Source organism: Rhinopithecus roxellana, chromosome 1 (assembly GCF_007565055.1).
Source record: "Rhinopithecus roxellana isolate Shanxi Qingling chromosome 1, ASM756505v1, whole genome shotgun sequence".
Taxonomy (NCBI): Eukaryota; Metazoa; Chordata; class Mammalia; order Primates; family Cercopithecidae; genus Rhinopithecus; species Rhinopithecus roxellana.
Window position 1 is genome coordinate 88,337,648 of NC_044549.1, and position 23,075 is coordinate 88,360,722.

The 23,075-nt window shown below is 38.6% G+C and overlaps 1 protein-coding gene across 2 annotated transcripts in view; it reads left to right on the forward strand.

The window, feature by feature from the left end:
• Positions 1 to 22,837, forward strand: part of GRM7 (glutamate metabotropic receptor 7) — a 923,309-nt gene extending 900,472 nt beyond the window's left edge. The window contains exon 10 of one of the 2 annotated variants that reach the window (XM_030938287.1): positions 21,677 to 22,837. In XM_030938287.1, the coding sequence (XP_030794147.1) occupies positions 21,677 to 21,726 (50 nt within the window). In that variant the 3' untranslated portion in view covers positions 21,727 to 22,837. The remainder of the gene's footprint in view (positions 1 to 21,676) is intronic. The other variant, XM_030938284.1, reaches the window with a different exon arrangement.
• The last annotated feature ends 238 nt before the right edge of the window (positions 22,838 to 23,075 follow it).

Sequence of the window (23,075 nt, forward strand, 5' to 3'; positions counted from 1 at the left end):
GAAATATGGCATTAATAGAATATAACCCAAAAAGAGAAAATTATTCACTTAGATACCAGGGAGTTGGAAATTGAGACACCTCACCCACAGCACAGCAAGAGTAGAATCAGACATAAAAATAGAAATTTAAAAAGCCAGAAGCTACCCAACCAGAAGACCAGGCCTACCTGGGGAGGAGACTTGTCCAAAGACCGTCTGCCAAGTTAACAGCCTAGACTTCCTAGTTGGGAGGTGGTTGGCATATTGGCCTCTAAGTCTGCTTCAGGAAAACAACTCCCTGGGCATATGGTCATTTTTCAGACATCACTACCTCTAGAACAGCAGGGTCTTTGGTGATAATCTTGCTGACATTGGAGACCTTATATGTTCATAGGTGGTTTAGTTCTTGTCCCAGCTTAGAAGTCTCTTGAAGGCTGATGTTATGCCTCATATATTTGTGCATCTATCACAGCACTAGAACCTGGTATAATATGATTCATATTGGAGATCTGGTAAATATGTATTGCCTGATAGTTTACCTCATTCTCCCAATAAGATGGGTGGTTGTGGTAATGGTGTGAACTTTATGATGGCTTGAGGTGACAGACCCCAGGTATGGTGACTATCCTAGGGAACGCTATTTGGAAGTACTTGCAGAAACGATGGTGTTTTTCTCCCAAGTAACACAACAACCCTGCTTCTCCTAGATAGCCTGGATATTAAGAATTACCCATGTTGCTGCCACCAAAAACTGGAAGTTTCTCCAAAAGTAAAAGGTTTCTTTATCCAAACTTGATAATCTAGAGATAGATGGCCACTCTCTGAAGTGATATGAAGACCTACTATGTAACTGTGCTCCTGTGTTTTCTCTGCAAAAATATATTCTTCTTACATACTATCACAGTTTGGGAAATCTCCTCCTCACTAAAGGCCTAAGGGACTGTATTGAAGATCAGTTTCAGAGTTTAGACCTCTCTCATAAGGAATAGCAAAAGCTGGCAATCCCGTCTTACATCAATTTCATGTTAAAATGATGAACTACGGCTGGGCGTGGTGGCTCACGCCTGTAATCCCAGCACTTTGGGAGGCCAAGACGGGTGGATCACGAGGTCAGAGATCAAGACCGTCCTGACTAACACAGTGAAACCCTGTCTCTACTAAAAATACAAATTAGCCGGGCATGGTGGCAGGCACCTGTAGTCCCAGCTGCTCGGGAGACTAAGGCAGGAGAATGGCGTGAACCCGGGAGGCAGAGCTTACAGTGAGCCGAGATTCTGCCACTGCACTCCAACCTGGGTGACACACACACACACACACACACACACACACACACACACACACAAAGAAAGAAAGAAAAAAAGAAATGATAACCTACAAAAGGAGTTCAGCCTATAAAACAGGGACTTCCAGCTGAGTTTTCATATGGTCACTCTTCTGAATTCCATTGTCTCATACAGATGACTAACTTTTGATAATAATTATGATGGTGGAATCGTAATGTAAATAAAGATAATGGTAGTAGTAGTAGTGGTGGTAGTGATGATGGTCATAATAAGAGTATATTCTTAAATGTCCAGCACTATACTACACACTTCACATACAGCATCACAGTGGATCCTCCCAACAATCACTATTTAATCATTTTCCTCATCTTATAGACAGTTTAAAGGCAAGAAACCTGAGACTTGATGATCTCTCACAAGATCACAGCAAAGCTGGGATTTAAATCCAGGAATTTTGACATGAACAGCCTCACCTTAACTATGACTTCATATTGCCTCTCACATCATGACCTAGGTAATACCATCTTCTTTTTTTGAGGAATGTAAAGGTTCGGCAGTCTTCAACTTTGTTTTTCCTCCAGCCATAACCATTTCTCAAAATTTCAAGAGAAATTTAAATTTGGCCTGTGATTATATTCTTTATTTCAGATCTTCCTTCCAAGCCCAAACAAATCCTGATTTATGTTTCAAAGTGTGTCCTGCACTGGTCCTCTCAGGGAGAAGAAAGGTGATGTTGAACAGTGGAATCTTACCTGCCAGGCTTTGCTGCCAGTGGGTATCACTGCCTAAAAAGGGCTCCTCAGTCTCCCGGAATCTAAATATCCATGCTAATAATTCTACCACCGATACTCCCTGAGCACTTCACAGCATTTGCAGCTTCCTGCAACAACTTGAACATTCATGGAAGCTGGGGAGATAGAATTTCAGAAAAGAAATCAAGAGGTGATAGGTGCTAAAGATAAAAAGAACTGAGCAACAATGATGTTGTCCACGACTTTTTGGCACTTACTATCCAGCCATGTCTGGCACATAGTAGACAGCTGGAAAATGTTTGTTGAATGAGAATTACCTCTGTCTCCCGATGTCAGTCCCTCCTCTCATAGCCCTCTCTGGTTTTACCAAAACCATGATTCAGAAAAGGTGGGGATATCTGAAATTGCATTGGATGTGTTCCTTAACCTCTCTTAGCCTCAGATCTACTTTGGTAAAGTAGAAATAATGCTGGTACCTACTGCACAGAGCTTGCTGGAAGGATTAAAAGGGCCCGTGAATATGAAATGCTTAGCACTATTTCTAGCACATAATAAATGCTCAACAGATGCTACTACATTCAGAGCACAACTGTTTGTACTGTTTATTGCATCATCTAGGACTCATGCTTAAGTTCTTCACAGGATCCATATTTAACCTCTTAATTTCTAAGAACAAAAACTATCAAGAGAAAATATTTTTGGTGTTTCATTATTTTGGCAATATTGGTTTTTTCCATGAAGATTCATCCCACACAGTTTTCAGGTTTTGGTCAAATTGTATAAGGTAGACTCCTCTTTGAGAAGTAACAAGTTGTTCTGGGTGTTGGATACATAAAGTTTCTGGGGGAATGTGGGATTCTGAGTGATAACTGCTGAGTCTTTTTGATAACCAACCTGGGCCATATGGGCTCAATGTGTAGGTGCAGACATATGTCAGAGATGTGCATGGATAGCTTTGGTTGTAGTCATTTCAACAGAATCAGCTTGGTAGTTGTCCCAGTCTTCACTTTATCAATGCAGACATAGATCAGTTCTTTACTGCAAAATTGAGTAGTGAATAAATTTACTTCAGCTAATCTAACTGGCATTCTTCTAGCACTAATCAATAGATATCCAATTTATTAAACCAAAATGGAGAAAATATATAAATAAATGCTCATTTATAGTCTCCAGTGACTGATTTTGCATATGGTGTAACATCACCACAATGAGGTTCTCAAACTCAATGATTCCCAGTTCCAATATTGCACAGAGTTGACGTTGTTATACGAGAGACTAGCAGGGGCCATTGATTATGTGCACAGTACTATTCCATAGAATAAGAAACTGTCATTTTTGCCAATTCCCTGCTTTCCCCTTTGAGTCCACTTAAATAATACAACCTCTCAAAGCACAAGACTTTGAAATCACACTTTCACAGAGGCGGAACAGTGGCTAATGATGGCAGTATGCGTGGAAGGAAATGGAAACATGTTGACAATAATTTGACAGGTTCCTGTTTCAATGAATGGATTAAATGCACTAGGTGCTCTGACATCTCCTTAAACCTTCTCAAGGACAGTTGCTGGCACCCTAACAGTGTCCAAAAACCAAACAACGAACTTAGTTTCATTTTATAGGCAGACTGACCTGCTTTAGAAGGACCCCTTTCTGTCAAGGGAAAAGCCCTTGCAAACGTGTCAATGTTATATGTGTGCGCAGAGAAATTCTCCAAATGCATTCAGAAGATTAAGCATAGATAAAATATATAGATGATAAATTTTACCAAGCCCTGTTCTAAGTTCCTTAAATATGATAACTCCTTCAATCCTTAGAACAACTTTAGAGTTGTTATACTATAGTACTATTACTTTGTCCATTTTTCAGATGAGAAAATCAAGTCATGAAGAGGTAAAGTAACTTGGCCAGGGTCATACAGCTAAATGTTGACAATCCTTGTGTCTCTGTCTTGCTCCTTTGCCTAGGCTGAAATGCAGTGGTGATCTCGGCTCACTGCAATCTCTGCCTCCTGGGTTTAAGAGATTGTTCTGCCTTAGACTCCCAAGTAGCTGGGACAACAGCCATGCACAACCATGCCCAGCTAAATTTTGTATTTTTAGTAGAGAGAGGGATTCACCATGTTGGCCAGGCTGGTCTCAAAGTCCTGAGCTCAAGTGATCCGCCACCTCGGCCTCCCAAAATGTTGGGATTATAGGTGTGAGCAACCATGCCCGGCCCCTTGTGTTTTCCCACTGCTCTTTTCATCCTGGTGGCTATTTTGATGATCACTCCTGAATTAGAGACAGGCTCTCACTCTGTCACCCAGGCTGGAGTGCAGTGGCACTCGAGATACATAGAGAAGACTGCCTTGACAGTCTTAATTCTTGGTGGTAGATGTTAGGAGATAAAAGTGAGACAAGCTCCAGCTTGGTGGTATCATCCACCACCAAGATTTAACTGTTAAGGTTTTACCATGTTTGCTTTATCTATACCTATGTATTTTTGTCTTTAAACATTTTAGGGTTACCTACAGATACCAGTACTCCAAATTATTTTAGCTTATCACAAAATACAGCAATTCTCCAACATAATCATAATACCATTATCATATCTAACCTAATTAACAGTAATTCTCTAATATCATTTAATACCCAGCTTGTGCTCTCATCTTCAAGATCTCTTTATTGCTCCTAATGGAAGGAACTCCTAAGCTTCCTCAATCTAGTCTCTCCAGACTCATTGCCTTCAGTCCAGCTAAGTGATCACTTCTGTAAGACCCTTGCTAAATTCTAGTGATGGGAATTCCAGGCTCCTGTTAGATCCCTCAAATTACATCACAAGTTGTCTGGCCCTAAGTGCAAAGAGGAATGGACAGTGTGGCCAGGTCCACTAGACATCACCACAACAAGCAGAATATGTTTAAGGCAAGGCTATAACCCCATCAATCTGAAATAAGGAATTTAGGTAGGACACGATGGCACACGTGGCTCACACCAGTAATCCCAGCACTTTGGGAGGCTGACATGGGAGGATGACTTGAGACCAAGATTTCAACAAGAGCCTAGGCAACAAACCCCAACTCTACAACAAATTTAAAAATGAGTCAGGCATGGTGGCATGCATCTGTAGTCCCAGTTAGTTGGGAAGCTGCGGTGGAAGGATGACTTGAACCCAGGAGTTTGAGGTTGTAGTGAGCTGTAACTGGGCCACTGCACTCCAGCCTGGGCAACAGAGTGAGAGCGCCCCACCCCAAAAACATTTTTTTTTAAATAAAAAATAAGGAACTTGATATATATCCCTAAAATAATTTAAGTAGTCTGAAACTCCTTGAATCTAATCTACTTATTGGAGAGCCAATATCAATCCACCATCTCCTACCTGGAACTTAAGCTAGCTTCAAAGCAACAGACTGGCACCATGCTTGAGAAATGAAGAGGACAGAAAGCACGTCCATAGAAAACAGTGAAGATGGAAAATACGGAACTGTTGTGAGCCTAATATGTCTGGGTACAGGCTGTATTGCTCTGATCAGCCATAGGTGCCCAGAGTTGCAGAACCATGGCTGCCTGTATTAACCACTCTGTCAAATGCTCTGTCCATGAGAAAGCAACAACGGAGCAAGGACATTTTGGTGAGTGAGGCCCACGCCACAGATGCCCTCAATTTCTTCCCTCAACTAACCATGCTTGAAACATCCACAGCCATAACTGATTTCTAGTGTACTCTTTCATTTGTCCAGTAGAAGCCACTCTCCTAATTCAGGCATGGAATTCTTAGGGACCTGTCCCATCCATACTTTATCAGAATACAGTCTCTTTTCTATTTCCCTCAGTCAATAATTTTAGATACTCTTCATCATTCCCTGCAATAAATAACTATTTTTTCCCCTGATTAGGTAACTAGAAGAATTGCTCAGTGGCTAGGAGGATCAGAGACTGTCCCTACTAATAGAAGCAGATAAGGACAGCATTGTCAGTTTCCTCACCACTTTGCATCTATCTCAAAAAGGAGATGAAAATACCAGCTGAAAGCATACAGTCAAAGGCACCAGTTTTAAGGAATATAAGACAGAATGTTGAATTGGGACCTGTTTGTCATTATTTCCTACTAATCCCAAACCAAGGACCTCTCACCTTTTACACATTCCATTATTTTTGTCTTTTTGTTTCTTTAGAGAGAGGGTCTCACTCTGTCGCCAGGCTAGAGCACAGTGGCACAATCAAAGCTCACTCAAAGCTCACTCTCCGCAGGCTTGAATTCTTGAGCTCACTGGATCCTCCTGCCTCATCCTCCCCAAGTAGCTGGGACCACAGGCACTTGACACCATGCCCAGCTGTTGTTTTATTATTATTATTATTATTATTATTTTTTTTTTTTTTTTACAGAGATGGGGTCTTACTTTAATGTCCAGGCTATTCTCAAACTCCTAGCTTCAGGCAATAACCCACAGTTCTAAGTCCTGTGGATATAATTTTCATCAAGACGAGACAGGAGCAGTTTACATTCCAGAGGGCAGACAAGAAAACACATTGAAATATAAACAAATTAGAACATTTCAGAGAGTGATAGTGATGTGATGAAAAATAAGTTGTAGTTAACTAGGGGGGAGCAACTGGGGGTTGGCAAGTGCTGTTTTTACAGAGGGTATGAAAGAGGGCCTCTCCAAGGAGGAGAAATTTAATCCTGAAGAAAGAGAAAGAGCCATCTTTGGGGATATCTTGGGGAAGAACATTCCAGAACAGATAGTTAGAGGGTATCACTGCCTCCACAGCCTCTTTTCCTCTCTTGTGGATACTTTTGGCCTGGGTTTTATGTAGTAGTAACTTTGTCTGTATGAACCTTGGGGCCAGACTCAGAATTCTCCCCCACTTCTTCCTTCCATTTCTATATTTTCTCCGTCCTTCAAATAAATCAACTCCTGAGACATCACACAGGCGCACACACACACAGAAGTAAAGGCCTTGGCTTGGAAGAGCCAGGAAAGGTCATAGGTGTTGATTATCCTTCTGACCCAGGGCACAGTGTTTACATTTTCACTTCTACTTATCACTGCATCTCAATGATATTCCTCTGTAGGAGGGAAGCCAACCCTCTGTAGAAAGGTGTGCCCACCAGGGTTTCTTCTGAGGATAAGCCAAGCCAACAAGTTCCAGTGTAGAGATGCATGACTTAGTCCAGATTAGTCCATTACCTGGCTGGTGCTGTCCACTTCCTACTTTCAACAGACATTACCAATCCATTCCAGCACTTTCTCCTGGGACATGACATCATGATTTACATAGTTTAAAAGCTAAAGTTATAAAACAGCTAAATAGAGATACTTTATTGAAAAAACAAAATTCCACTCTGACGTTAGGGGGAGAAGTCTCTCATAGGTGTATTCAACATATGAATGCCTCAAAAAATATTTTAGGAGGCCATTTATTACATAAGGTAGGTACACGTTGTATGGGGGAAAAAAAGTGAAGACTAGACAAAATTCTTAGAGCTATTTTCCCAAAAGCCTGGAAGAAAGGGTCATTTTGTAATTAATACGGAGTCAGAATTTATAACAGTCATTTTAAATTATTGGTCAATCTAACAAAAACAATGACAGAAGACAAAATGGGGGGATTAGATTGTGTAGGAGAGTCACCCCTTAGAGGCCTCTTCAGAGATTACTTTGCAGGAGCCCATAGGACAAAATTTGCAGAACAAGAAATTCCCTTCATTCTAAAGAAACCCTAGAAAAAAAAGAAGAGGCTATTCAGGCCTCAGAGATGGTCACTGTCATCTACCTATATCTTGTCATTAAAAAAAAAAACTAATTTACATTCAGTATAAAAATATATCATTATAGAAAATGTAGTTAAAAAAGTAAAATGTACAAAGTAAAATGTAAAAACAGTATAATTCAACTACCCTAATAGAGCTTTATAAGACATTTCTCCCTACGTTTTATTTTGAGAAGTTTAAAACTTACAAATACATTGAAATGAGGAACATGTAATCACCATTCACTAACATTTTGCCATATTCATTTTCTCCTCTCTCTCTATAGATATATATATGTGCGTATATATATATATATATATATATATACACAGACACACACACACACACAGGTTTTCCCCATATAGCTGTTTATAAGCAAGTTGCAGACATCATGACTCTAACACTCCTGAATACTTCAGCCTGTACCTCCTAGGAACAACGTTGTCCTACAAAACCTCAATACCATTTCTCATCTAATAAATTCAATATTGATGTATTATTTTTGCTATAAAGTCAATATATTATTTTCCCAATATGGCTGTTTCCTTTAAAAAAAAATCTGTGTTGTAATCAAGGATCAGGCATTTTTAATCTTTTTGTTTCTTCAGTCTCCTGTAATCTAAAACAGTCCCACAACGTTTTGTTTTGTCTTTTACAGTGTTGAAATATTTGAAAAGGTCACCCATTTTCTTATGGCTTTTAAAATTTTGTTTTATTTTCTTTCATATTTTTGATGCAGATTTAATTACAGAATACTTGCAATTTTCAAACCTGTCCTTTTGTATTAAATATTATTAACAATATAGCATAAGCATTGTCCATGTTGCTCCATAGTCTTAATCATCATTATCACCTTTGGCAGTTTTAAAATGCTCCATCAAAAGAATGTATTAGAATGTAATCACCCTCTAATGTTAGGCATTTGGGTTATTTAAAATTGCAAATTATATTGTACATCATCATGAACATCTTAATGCAGATAACAGGGTCCTTTTTAAATATTCTTAATACTTTTTTTCAAATGCATGTTGCTTGTACTAAATCATAGACTATTTAAATTTTTTAAAATGATTATTGTTCACGTTAAAACAAAAAACAATAAGACACCCTGAAATTCACTGTTGTTTTTAGTTTCTTTGACTCAGAGGAGTAGCTATTAAATAAATTAACAAATATATATGAAATATAAGCAGAACACAAAAGGAACTGTAACTCCAGAGTTCTAGTGTTGAGACTGACACATTGTATTCCAGTCTGAGTGTGAGCTGGTCAGTTTCATACACAAGAGAAGCCTATGTATGAGAAGTGACTTACATTCTCAAACTTCACAGTCAGTGCCAACCCAGTTTAACCACGCAGGCTTCTGGTCTGTTAAATCTTTGAGGACAAAGACATCTTACTCCCTCTGTATCCCCAGCAACCTGTACTTAAAACTTAGTAGATATTTGTTTTATATTGGTTGAGCTTTGTCTGACTTCTATCTGTCCTAGGTCCCAACCTTTCCATCTCCCATGGCCAGGATCCCAAAATACACAATCCTTGTGACATTCCAGCCATCTTTAATCCTAGACAGAGCTGCTACTCTGAGGTTCTGTCTTTTGCCTGTCAGGTTAAGCCTAGTTGGATTTCAAGAAAGGAAAAATAGTTAAGGTTCCCTTCATCTCTTCTCTTTTCCTAGCCAGGAAGCTTTCTGGTTTCCTCTCCTTTGAGCCCTCTTGGTCCTCTGAGATCTGCAGTCAAAACAAGAAGCCACTGAACTTAACAGGACTTGACTGTGACGGCACACACATGCCCTTCTCACATTGAAAACAAAGAAAAGAAAAAGTAGCTCCAGCCTCAAGGATGCTTTCATAAAAGGACATGGTTCCCAGACCAAACCGGGTCTGGCTGTGTGTTCTTGTGACCCAATAACAAGATGCAGACAAACTGGGAAAGAAGAGAGTTTATGTCTGTAACCAGGTTCAGAGAGAAGGTCAGAGATAATTCACCAGACCAACTCACAATTGTAAAGTTTTTCCAGTGCTTATATATGTTTCAAACTATATGCCTACGTGCAGTATCATAGTCACCGTTGTCTATGCCTGATTAATTTTGTTGTAACTAAAAGGTCAGAGGCCAGAATTATCCCCTAAATCTACTTAACCTATGAGGGCCCTGGTAATGGAGTGATTACTTCTATCTTATGTTACCTACAACTTGGGTCTGGAAAGTTACTTCAAGCACCCCAGAAATTTATTCAACCCAAGATGGGTCCTGGTACAAGGAGCATAGGACTATCTTTATTATCTTGACTTACCCCAGGTGTCAGGAGAAGCCTGAGCAAGGCTCTTACCAAACATGTTTCATTTCTGGCTTTGGTGCCTGGGCATCGATTTCCCTAGGTTTAATTATTAACTTAGTGTGAAGGCAGGTGCTGTGGAAGTTTGCCTGTATAACTGGAGTGCTATGGAGGCCTGTGCGTGTGACTGTTAGGAAGAACTGGCCTGCCACACCACACGGTGTTGGTGAAAGCAGCGGCATCTCTATATGCTTGTTATTTAGAACCCCACTGTAGTACTGACTTGGAATTTCACTTAACATATAGTCCTAATTATTCCATCCATTCCTAGCTGGTCTTCTTTCTTGTAATTGGCACCTCCTACCTATGGAGATAAGTAAGAAAGAGTCATCCTCTCTGTGCCTTGGAGAGCAACCTCAGCATAATGCCCTCAGGCTGTTTTTTTCAGTTTTGGGGATTCTATGACATTATAATACAGCTGATTCTCAGTATTAGTAAGTTTTATATTTGCAAATTCACCTACATGCTGAAATTGATTGGTAACCTCAACATCAATACTTACGGCATTTTCACAGTCATTCACAGGAATGTGCAGTGCACCAACTATTTGAAACACCCAATGCACACATTTGCAGTTGAGGTCAAAAAGGATGATGCCCTACCTTCTGGTTTCAGCTCTCATATTTGAACAAGTGTCCTTTTCTCAGTCTATTTTACACCTGTGATTTTGGTTGGTGGTTTTGCAGTTTAAAATAACTCCCGTACAAATACTAAAGTGCTGTGTCATATTCCTAAGTGCAAGAAGGCTATGATGTGTCATGCCTTCAGAAGAAAGTACCTGTGTTAGAGAAATTTTTATAGGCATTCGTCAGCTCTGATTTCAATATTAATGAGTCAACAATATGTAATAATAAAGTGTTTTTAACCGAACATATACATAAAATAAGGTTATGTTGTGACTGGAGGGGTATAGGTAACTAACGCCGTATTTTGCTCTAGAAGCAGTGGTTCAGTATTCAATAATTCAATGTTTGTGGTGACTTTATAGAATATCAGTGCCATGAATAAAGAGAATTGGCTGCATCTACTTTTTTTGTTGTTTGTTTTTGAGACGGAGTCTCGCTCTGTTGCCAGGCTGGAGTGCAATGGAGAAATCTCAGCTCACTGCAACCTCCGCCTCCTAGATTCAAGGGATTCTCCTGCCTCAGCCTCCTGAGTAGCTGGGACTACAGGTGCATGCCACCACACCTGATTGATTTTTTGTTTTTTTGGCTTTTTTTTTTTTAGATGAAGTCTTGCTCTGTCGCCCAGGCTGGAGTGCAGTGGCACGATCTCAGCTCACTGCAACCTCCACCTCCTGGGTTCAAGCAATTCTCCTGCCTCAGCCCCCTGAATAGCTGGGATTACAGGTGCCCACCACACCTGGCTAATTTTGGTATTTTTAGTAGAGATAGGGTTTCACCATATTGGACAGGCTGGTTTCGATCTGTTGACCTTGTGATCCGACCACCTTGGCCTCCCAAAGTGCTGGGATTACAGGCATGAGCCACTGCACCTGGCCTGTTTTGTTGTTGTTGTTGTTGTTATTGTTTGTTTAAGATCTGTCTTTCCAAGTTGAATTTAAGCTCCATGAAAGCAGGGACTGAACCTGCACAGTAACATGGCTACATCCCTATTGCCTAAAACAGTATCTGACAAATAGTAGGTGCTCAACAGATACATGTCGAATTGTACTGAACCAGAAACATTTCAAGGATACAGACTATTTTTCCTTACCTTTGTGCCACTAGTTTATAGCCAGGCTATACTAGTACACTGTGAGCTCTTAGTAAAAGTTCAATAAATGTATGAAGGAATGAATGAAGAGACTATGAATGCCCTATCCAAAAATAGCGAGACCTGGATTTCAGCAGGAGCTTTTCATCCAGGAACACTAAGTACTACTCTGCTGCTATTTTGTCACTATTGCCTTGTTTGTAACATTAGCCTTAAGACTGACTTTGGTTCACAGCTTCGATCTTGGATGTATGATTGCACTGCATTCATAATATGCTCCAGATTGCTCGCATCTATAATGCATTGAAATTGTAAAATGCACAAAAGCTTTCCAATGCCCAAAGTGCATAAGAAAAAGTAGAAATCTGATGTGATAATTTAATGCATATCTATTTTTTTCCAAAGTAAAACATATACAGCAGCAAATTACCTAGATTTTAACTTAGCCAAGCTTAAAGATGTTTTAAGACAGAGACTTTGTCTATTTGTTTCAAATATGCCATTTAAGAACGATGTAAACCTCTGTTTGATGCTTTACATTTTAAAGTACAAATTAGTTTTTTTTTTTTTTTTTTTTTTTTTTTTTTTTTTTTTTTTTTTTTTTTTTTTAAGGAAACACTAAAACGTTCATGTACTCTTTTCATGACAGAACTGAAAATTGATTTCTCAATTTAGCCAGGCTGTTTTGGCCATGTTTAGATGCAAACAGAGGGGGGGAAAAGAATACTGTGATTTAAAAGTTACAAAGGAAATCTGAGGAGTTATAATAATGGTTAGCTTTGAATACAATAACCCATAGGAGAATACTGAGAAAAGGGATGGAAAAAAAGGATGGCAAAGCTCATGAAGTTCCCACATATATTTTTTTGTTCTATTCATCTCTAAGACCCTCCTAGAGCTGACAATGACTTCAGAGAGCAAAGTGAAACTGCATTTGCAAAAGCTACATCAGTGAGAAAATTCTAACAGTAAGGGAGCTAACTCAACCCCCATCTGGCCTTTGCCTTAATTATTGCTGGGCTATTGGGCCAAGCTAACTTTGGAAGACATTTAGGCTACAATTTAAATGATAATAGGCCTTGCCCAAAGCTCAACCACTTTTGTAAAGCTAAAGGGAGACCACCAGGCTAGGAGGAGGAGAGGGAGAGGAGGCTGAGTCCTGCTAAGGCTCAGACATGCATGATTGTCAGTCATTATTCCAGAGGTTCTAAGACATGCAACTTCCCCCAATTACATCTGCAAATAACATCACGCTTGTAGACTGGCCTTTTGAGATATCTTTTCTGTTTGTTTTGCATGTCTGACACTCATGGCTCCCCCTCGATCGCCAGCCCCCCAACTCCTGTGGCCACACCCAGAAGCAATTTAGTCCTCAGGAAAACAGCTTTGGCCCACTATTTCATCTCTGTCCCAACCAATCAGCAGCAAGCACCTGTTACCTTGCCACTCCCACCCCTTTCCTTAAACTGTCTTTGAGAAACCCCTAACCTGTGAGCTTTGCATGAGATGATATGAGTGCAAACTCCATCTCCTACGTTTTTGTTTGTTTGTTTTTTGTGGTTGTTTGTTTGTTTGTTTTGAGATGAAGTCTTGCTTTGTCGCCCAGGCTGGGGTGCAGTGGCACGATCTCGGCTCACTGCAAGCTCCGCCTTCCAGGTTCACACCATTCTCCTGCCTCAGCCTCCCGTATTAAGCTCTTTCTCTACTACAATGCCGTGGTCTTTCTTTATGCAGTGGGCAGGAAGGGCAGTTACAAAAGGCTCCTCTATGGTAACACATCCCAAAAATATTTTGGGCACCAAACTATACATTGCACACTTCCCAAGCACTAGAAAAACACTGTGTCTACCATCCTGATACTTAAAGTTCTAATGTTGGAGACACATATGAGAAATTAGTGCTTCACCCTGGTTGTATATGAGGAAGGAATTGTAGAGAGGTCATGAGAGGGTAGAGCAGGAACATCTAACTTGTCTGGAGGGCTAGGAAAGGCCACTTGGAGCAAGTGAGTAGAAACTAAAACCAACCAGAGCAGAGAACAGGAAACCAATTAAGGAAAAAGGGCAGAGAAGGACATTACAGAGAGACAAAAGCAAGTGTGAGGATCCTCTTCAAAATCGTTAATATTTCCCTGTGGCTTCTCAAGTACCACTGCTTTAGCATTAAAGGCTTTTTATGAGAACTTCCATTAGAAAGCTAAACAATCATAGAAATTTTGCCTTGTTCGTTCTTCTGTTTCTGGCACTGGTACTGAATCAGACTGTTACTGGTACTCTCTGATCCAGACCCCAAGAGAGGGTTCTTGGCTTTTGCACAAGAAAGAATTCAGGGTGAGTCCACAGTGCAAAGAGAAAGCAAGTTTACTAAGAAAGTAAAATGAAGAATGGCTATTCCATAGGCAGAGCAGCCTGGTTGCCCATTTTTATGGTTATTTCTTGATTATCTGCTAAACAAGGAGTGGATTATTCATTCCTCCCCTTTTTAGACCATAAAGAGTAACCTCCTGATGTTGTCATGGCATTTGTAAACTGGTGGGAGGGCAGCAGCGAGGATGACCAGAGGTCACTTTCGTCACTGTCTTTGTTTTGGTGGGATTTGGCCTTACTATATGCTATTTTATCAGCAAAGTCTTTATGATGTGTATCTTGTGCTAACCTCCTATCTCATCCTGTGACTTAGTGATGTAGGATTTTTGCTCCTTAGTTCAGCTAAGGTTCTTATCTCACAACCAGGAAGAATTAGGTACACGAACACACTGAAGGGTGAGGAGGGCAGAATTTATTAAGTGAAAGGAAAGCTCTCAGAAAAGAGAGGGGTCCTGCAAGTGGGTTTCCACCTCACAAACTGAATACCAGGGTCACCACACAGGAGCCGAAGAGGCCAGGCTCTTCCCCTGAATAAGATGTTTGTTTCTGGTGGCTCCACCCCATTCCCCCAGTACATGTGAGTCTCCAGTCCACTGCCCCCTTTTCTGCATGAAACATCTGTTGTAAACACCTGTGGGGCGGGTCAGATTTTCCGGGGACCCTTCCCTATCTGCCTAGGCAGTTCTCTGCCTCCTGCCTCTATCATTAGAGTAACTTAACCTCCTGGGAATGCAGCCCAGAAGGTCTTGGCCTTATTTTGCCCAGTCCCTATTCAAAGTGGAGTTGCTCTGGTTCAGATGCCTCTGACAGTACCCTGAATTTGTTATAACAATCTGCAGGTTTATTGAAGTTTTATATATTGAAGTAATTTATGTGGCCCTGTGTACCTTTCCAACCTTGACTTCCAGCACTATCTGACTCTCCTCTCCATGTACCTTTGGAAACGAAGTGTACCTTTATATTGCCCTGCCCTCTTCTTAATTGTCTCACACTGCATGGTCCAAATCAATGCCCCTTCCACTGAAAAGCCTTCCTGGGCTTAGCACAGTATATCCTCTTCCAAGACAAAATCAGTCTTTGTAAAATATCTTTAAGTACTCATCACAGATATGTAATAGTTTTTTGCATTATCATATAAGTTCTATAACAATAAAGACTGTATCTGACTCATTTCTGTGTCCCTGGCACAAATGGGGCAAACATGTCGCACATTTTCTCTAAGGTTATCTAGGCTGATGTTTCTCCATTCTCTTGAACTGGATCACTATTGTCTCCAAATATGGTAACAGGTTTGCTGCCTCGCCATCCACTGACCTTATCTCCCTTATTCAGCATTAGGGAGGGGTGCCAATTTGCTTCGGGGGGGTTCCTCTCAGTGTGAGTTTAGTGTATAAATTCATGCCTTATCTTTATCTCATTGAGTAGAAAAAAAAGGATATGCCAATCCCTTGCTGATGACACCTGGCAGCTTCCTATAAATATTTTTTAAATAATCTGAATATACGATGAATGAGAAGTGAGTAAATGTTAAAGTAAACAGCTTGCAGATTCCCATGTCTGCTTTTAATGTTAGCATGTATTAAACTTCCTGGTATTTAATATGTGCTAAATAATATTTTGTTAGATGAATGGCTGAGTAGATCAACAGAAATCCAGATTTGGGAGTTTTTGCCACTGGATTGGAAATTATGATGATTTGAAATACTGAGTTATTTTTCTGACTGATCATGTTTTTATCCCTGACAAGATTTTTGTGTCAACAAATCCAGGTACCAAACATATGAGCAATAGCCTCACATTCTCTTGGGAGATGTAGAAAGTCTCCATTGTTTTATAGTTCAGAGTTGAACTGGTATAATTGGGAATGTCTCATTTTTTTGGTAGTCATGTTCTTCATTCTTGTTCAGCTTTGTATCTTCTCAAGTTGAGTAATGTGCTACACTGAGTAGTAAATTTAAAAAAGGATTTAAGGCAGATCATTATAAAATGAATTGCTTCTTTGTAAAATACAGGAAGTTTAGTAGCTTTTTTGAAATCTCAAATGAGAATTGAGATGTTGAAGATAACATCTACTCTTTTGCTATTAAGTGATGGGCTAAGGGCAATTTACTAATAAAATGAACAGGCAGGAAACAGGCCATTGACTACAGAAGTAATTACAAAAAAAGTATTTCTTTTTTGTTTTAGAAACTGCAAACCATAATATAAAGAATCCCTCCCAGTTGAAATATTTATAAGAAAATAACAACTATGAATCCTGTTTGATAGGGAAGCATTAGTTAGCAGAGTTGGTGAGGGAAGAGGCATAGACAGTGCTTTGAATGAGTTCATAGAAAAGTTAGTTTGGACAAAGTTCTATCAGGCAATAAACCAATATTCAGAAGTTGGGTGAGGTTTACAAATGACTGAAGTGATAGACAGGGTTAAGGTTTAAGAAATATCCCCATGTATTTCCAAAAGTGTGTTCTTATATAATGCAAAATGATCCACTAAAAAGGCGGGCAGGAGAGGGTGCTTTATAATCAAGCACATTTGAGGTACTGAGTGCAGACAGGATCACAGAGTTGAAAACAAGCAGCCTAGAAATGTTGTCTAGCCTCTGGTCTCTATTTCTTTTTTGACTTGCTAAATGGTTTTAATATGATCTTAAAACTTTTATTAAAAACTGAGGTATTTCTAATACTTAGAATAGAGCCCAACACATAATACGTGCTCAATAAATATTTGTTAGATGGCTGAGTGAAAAATTGAACTTTTACATAAAATTACACAGTCAAGCTTCTCCTCAAAAAATGTACTATCTTCCTGTTGTGGTAACATCCCACATAATTATGCCTTTTTGATGGGGCAGGTGATTTCTACTTCACTATGATCTGTATCTTTCCTGAATATCTTATACCTGGCCCACTTTGCTCCTTTATGTGCCTAGCTTCTATAAAAGAATTTTTTCTTGGAGAATCACAGAGAAAATTGTTATATTAAAGGCTTTTGAAATCCTAAGCGTGTGTATGTGTACATGTGAAAGTATCTCAGGTCTAGATCTAGAATTGAAATTGCTGACTCGGTGGCATCCATAGCTTTAGGTTTTCTAGATATTTCGAAATGGCTCTCCCATGTAAATTTACCAACTTATATTTATACCCAAGTGTTGTCTGAGAGTTCTCACTTTTTCACACCCACCAATGCTTGGTATTAGTTCACTTTTTCTTTTGTAATGGTACAGGCATGAAATGCTATCTTATTAAGGTTTTAATTTGCATTTCTCTAGTTGATGAGGTTGAATATTTTTAATTTATATTTCTTCATCTACAAATTGTCTATTTATCTTGAATCTATGTTTTTAAAAATTAGATTGTCTCTTATTTATTCCTTTGTATAAGTTAAAAATTTTAGATATCAATCCTTTATCAGTTAAATACATGACAAATATTTTATCCCGCCCTATGGCATTGTCATTCAACTTTGTCAAAAATATTGTTTTGCAGGTATCATCTACTCTAGCATTGCTTATTTCAAAAACATTAGAAAGTAGAGTCTATCAATAGGAAAAGAGTTACAGAAAATCTGTTATGCTAACATTAATATATAGAAAGCTATATAGTTACTATGATTATTAAATCAATGTAAGTAAATCTTAAAAACACAATGTTATATGAAACCAGATTTCAAGTGGATATGCATGGAATAATTTACACAACTTAAAACACAGAAATCAATACTATCTATAATTTATGGACAACTGCTGTAGTAGCTATATGACACATCCCAAGTTCAGTATAGTAGATACTATGGGGGATGGGGAGGAACGTGGGGTGTCAAGGGCTTTGATTGCATCGTATTTCCTATGAGCAGATGGAGGGGCACCTGAATCAAGATGTCAGTATGTTAATGTGTTATATTCAGGGCTTATATAATATTTTGTTATATTTTGTTTTTATCCTTTTTGGATGTTTAAATCACTTCATACATGTTCTTATTCACATACACATCTATACACACATTCTTCAAAAAGAGCTGAGGAGAACACACAGTATATAGTTAATGAGCTATAATATTTCTTATTACTTAAAATATAAAAAAATTAAATATGGGGTGGAAAGAGTACTGTTTAATATCACTTATTCAGTGTTTCCCAACATAATATCTATGAGGCTTTCTTTTCTACTTTTTTCTTCACTTCCTTGAATCTGGGTTATGCATGTTCAATAGAATGCACTTCAAGGAATGAAATTTTCATAAGACAAAATCTCAGAGGAAAGCAAAGAGAAAATAAGAAGTTCAATAAAGTTAATGTCATATTGAGTGTAGATTTTGACAAGACATCAAGAATGAGTTGGAATGTTTCACCTTTCTTAAGTAGCAATGGTGTATTAGTAATTCATTTCACAAACCAGTATTCTTAACACTACCTCACTGTAAACACTGGCTCTTCAAGATACCTTGTTTTGAGAACTACTTATGTAGATAAGTAGATATAACCAAAAGTTAATCGGGACAATGCCATATACTATAATTCTTCTTTAAAATCTGTAACTTTATAAGAGGAAAACATACTATTTTAAAATAAAAAGTATATTTCCTTAGCAAGTGCTTCATTGCACAACTATTTTGAGCTCAGTAATTTTCTTTCCTGACCATAAACTACATTGCTAGTCAAATAAATAGAATTACCAGACACCACAGGCACTTATTTTATTTACTCTCAGGACTAGAATGGTTTAAAAATAAACATAATACACTGGACATTGCTGTGAAAAGTACACAAATTGCCCTTCTAAGACCTGCATAAACTTCATTATAATTTTGGGGCAATGTTCGTAGCAATTCTACAAAGAAAGCATGTACTGAGGCTTATCATTTACATAGAACTTTGTAATTTAAAAATCCATTTATACATTATATTCCCAGATGAGAAACTGGGGTATTGTGTACATTGGTGATATCAACAGTATACCAGGTAACAATTAGTCTCCCCAATTTTTTTTTTTTTTTTTTTTTTTTTTTGAGACAAAGTTTCACTCTTGTTGTGCAGGCTGGAGCTCAATCTCAGCTCACTGCAACCTCTGCCTCACGGGTTCAAGTGATTCTCCTGCTTCAGCCTCCCGAGTAGCTGGGATTACAGGTGCCCACCACCACGCCTGGTTAATTTTATGTATATTTAGTAGAGACAAGGTTTCACCATGTTGACCAGGCTGGTCTTGAACTTCTGGCCTCAGGTGATCCACCCGTCTCGGCCTCCCAAAGTGCTGGGATTACAGGCGTGAGCCACTGCACCCGGCCTCTCCCAGTTTTACAAAGGCTACAAGGAGTTCATTATCAAGACACTGGGCAAGGTCACATTCAAGTAAGTGACAGAGCCAAATCAGAACCCAGGCCAGGTGAGTCCAACTGCAGTACTGTCTTCCTACCATAGTATGGAGACAGAAATAAAGATTCAATCATCAGGCAGCCTAGTTTTGGAATGCTTGTTCCTCTGAGGCTCAGACCCTTCCTATGTAAAATGGTGATCATAAACAGTGCTCATCTCAAGGCTACACAGAACACAAGAAGATAATCTAGGGACAGCATCAATGGAATGCCATTATTTTTATATCCAATTTTTTAAACATAACCTCATAGTGATTTTAATTTAATCCTAGCCAATGGTCAGGTTCTAACCTACTTGTTCTTTTGATAAAAACTCTTCCTGAGAAATTAGTGTTTTATAGTAACCAATTTAAGGAAATTCACTTTTGTTTTCACTAGAGTGTTATGCTACAGAAAACAGTCTTAATTATTCACACAATAAAGGTGGTCTCAGGTATTCAGATCAGCTTCTGGGTTTTCTGAGGATAATTAGTGTGTTGGCATTTGACAAGGCATGCTGTGACTATTGCTTGCAACTGTCAGCTGAGGTCTTCTAGTTATGACACTGAAAATAAGATTCAGAGTCAAGAAACATCTTTTGAAAGTTTTCCTCCTTGTACCCAAACCAATAATATTGTTGAAGACAACACTGGGATAATGGGAAACTTCTTAGAAGATTTGGGCATTATTGAGGCTATGTGTTCATCAAATGAGGACATATCATGACCCAATTCTCATCACCAGATTTTCCAGGAGGCCCTGAGTTTCATAAAATTCTATTCTTATTTATCTTTTTGTATTTTAGTTAATAAATGCAATATGGTTTAATATAGAAACGAGTTTCAAATAAAAGTGAGTCTTCAAGTCAAAGTTTGTCAGAGAGTCCCAATTTTTAATCCAGAAAAGAAGACCAACTTGTTGTATAGTGTATCCTGTGTAATATCTATAATCATGCAAGCACCTGTAACATACTACTTGTATTATTCAAAGTTTAAAGACAAACTCTCTCTTAGTATGTTAATATGACTTCTCTGTTCCTCCAAAATTGTATATGAATCCCTACTTAAGAGTTCTTGAAAAGCTCTTGACATTTCTGTCTTGAGTGAACACTTCTATTTAGAATTTAAAAACAGTAAGCAAAATAAGCCATCAGTAAATGCTACACAAAAGTTACTTTGTGCCCAACAGAAACTGATGCAAAACTACCAAGATTTAGTGAATACAGAACATATCACATCATTGCAACTGTATGACTTGGTATTGAGGACCAGAACCTAAAGCAAAGGCACACTCTGGGATCCTAGTGTCTTTATTTCCAGCATGAGGACATGAAATCTGCTGTGCTCTTGGCTGGTCATCAGTGCCTAGCCCTGTGGCTGCAATACGGTAGATACATATTTACTGCCTGAGTGAGTGAGTGAAGGTGAGTCCTGAAATTACCCTACCAAGTAGAAAAATAATTTCTACATTTAAGGAAAACAAACGTAGAGTGTGTATGTGTCAGACACCTGACAGGTTTAAGTGGCTTTACATCTTAATGGAAATAGTTCTGCAAATGACCATTTACAACTTACTGTTAACACTCCACAAGTCAATCTGTAGTCATTTGATTGTGTGAATCAGCACTGAAGAAGACACTCTGACCTAATCTGCATTCAACCTCAATTAATTTCAGTGACCCAAGCAACTTGGCCTTTTCCAAGCAAAGGCCAGTTATTATTAAAAGGTCTGTGAGAAGAGCACACAAAGAAATATACCACAATGTGAGTGAACCCTTTAAGGGTTGGTTGATTAGAAAGCATAACAACAAATAAACAAATAAATTTATTAATAAACATTTATTATTAAACATTTAATACATATTGTTTATTAATAAACGTTGCTAATAAATTTATTAACCAATAAATTTATTAATAGAGTATAAAGAGGGAAGCTGGAGACATATCAGAGAAGAGAACACAGATGATCTGAGAATCACTGGGAACCACAGACTTTGGTGGTCAAAGCCTTACGGTCAGAGGAATCCAAAGTTGTCTGTGTGTGTTCTTCAGAGCTGTATCACCCCACTTTGACTCTGTACCTCAAGTGAAAAGTTCTAATTCTATTTCTACCTTTGCAAACAGGGTTATTACTGCAACTCACACTTTCTAATTTTTCTTTCAGGCCCTGCTGCAAAAAAGAAGTATGTCAGTTATAATAACCTGGTTATCTAACCTATTCCATTCCATGGAACCATGGAGGAAGAAGACCCTCAGTTATTTTGTCACCCAACCTGGCACAGGACTCTTTGGTCCTACCCACTTCCCATCACCGGAGGAGCTTCCCCGGCCGGGAGACCAATGTTAGAGGATCCAAGTGACCTAAACAGCTGCTTTATGAAATATCCTTACTTTATCTTGGCTTAATAAGTCACTGACATCAGCACTGCCAACTCGGCTGCAATTTTGGACCTTCCCTACCAAAGGGAGTGTTGAAACTCAAGTCCCGCCCCGGCTCTTTAGAATGGACCGTGAGAGCCACAGGACCGTTTTGGGGCTGACCTGTCTTATTACGTATGTACTTCTAGGTTGCAAGGTTTTGAAATTTTCTGTACAGTTTGTGAGGACTTTTGCACTTTGCCATCTGATGTCGTACCTTGGTTCACTGTTTTCGAATGCCTTGTTTTCATAGATAGAGCCCTATTCTCTCAGACGGTGGAATATTTGGAAAAATTTTAAAACGATTAAAATTTTAAAGCGATCTTGGCAGGCTAAAAAAGTACATCTGTACATGACTGCATAATTATTATAGTACCACTGCACATCATTTTTTTTTTTAAGACAAAAAAGATGTTTAAAGACCAAAAACTGTGCTGAGAAAGTATGCTCCACCTATCTTTGGTATATGATAGGTTACATAAAAGGAAGTTATTGGCTGAACTGAATAGAGGTCTTGATCTTTGGAATGCATGCCAGTAATGTATTTTACAGTACATGTTTATTATGTTCAATATTTGTATTTGTGTTCTTTTGTTATTTTAATTAGGGTATATGAATATTTTGCAATAATTTTAATAATTATTAAGCTGTTTGAAGGAAAGAATATGGATTTTTCATGTCTTGAGGTTTTGTTCATGCCCCCTTTGATCAGTGTGATAAGGACTTTAGAAAAAAGCATGTATGTTTTTTACTGTTTGTAATAAGTACTTTCGTTAATCTTGCTGCTTATGTGCCAATTTAGTGGAGAAAAACAACCCTTGCTGAAAAATTCCCTCTTTCCATTCTCTTTCAATTCTGTGATATTGTCCAAGAATGTATCAATAAAATACTTTGGTTAACTTTTTTATTTTCTGCAATAAATATTTTTAGTTGTTTTTCCCCTTTTAGACACAGTGTATTTCATAAAGTCCTAAGTGAGAGGGCCATATAGACAGCCCAACTTTTTGAAGTAACATGCTTTAGCTCACTACAGCCATTTCTGAAAGGCATATTAAAAACCCAGAGATGCTATGTTGTCTCATAGAAAAAGTACTATCACAAAGTCCATGCAATTTTTTTTCTTCATAATTGAAGTTGAGACCTGA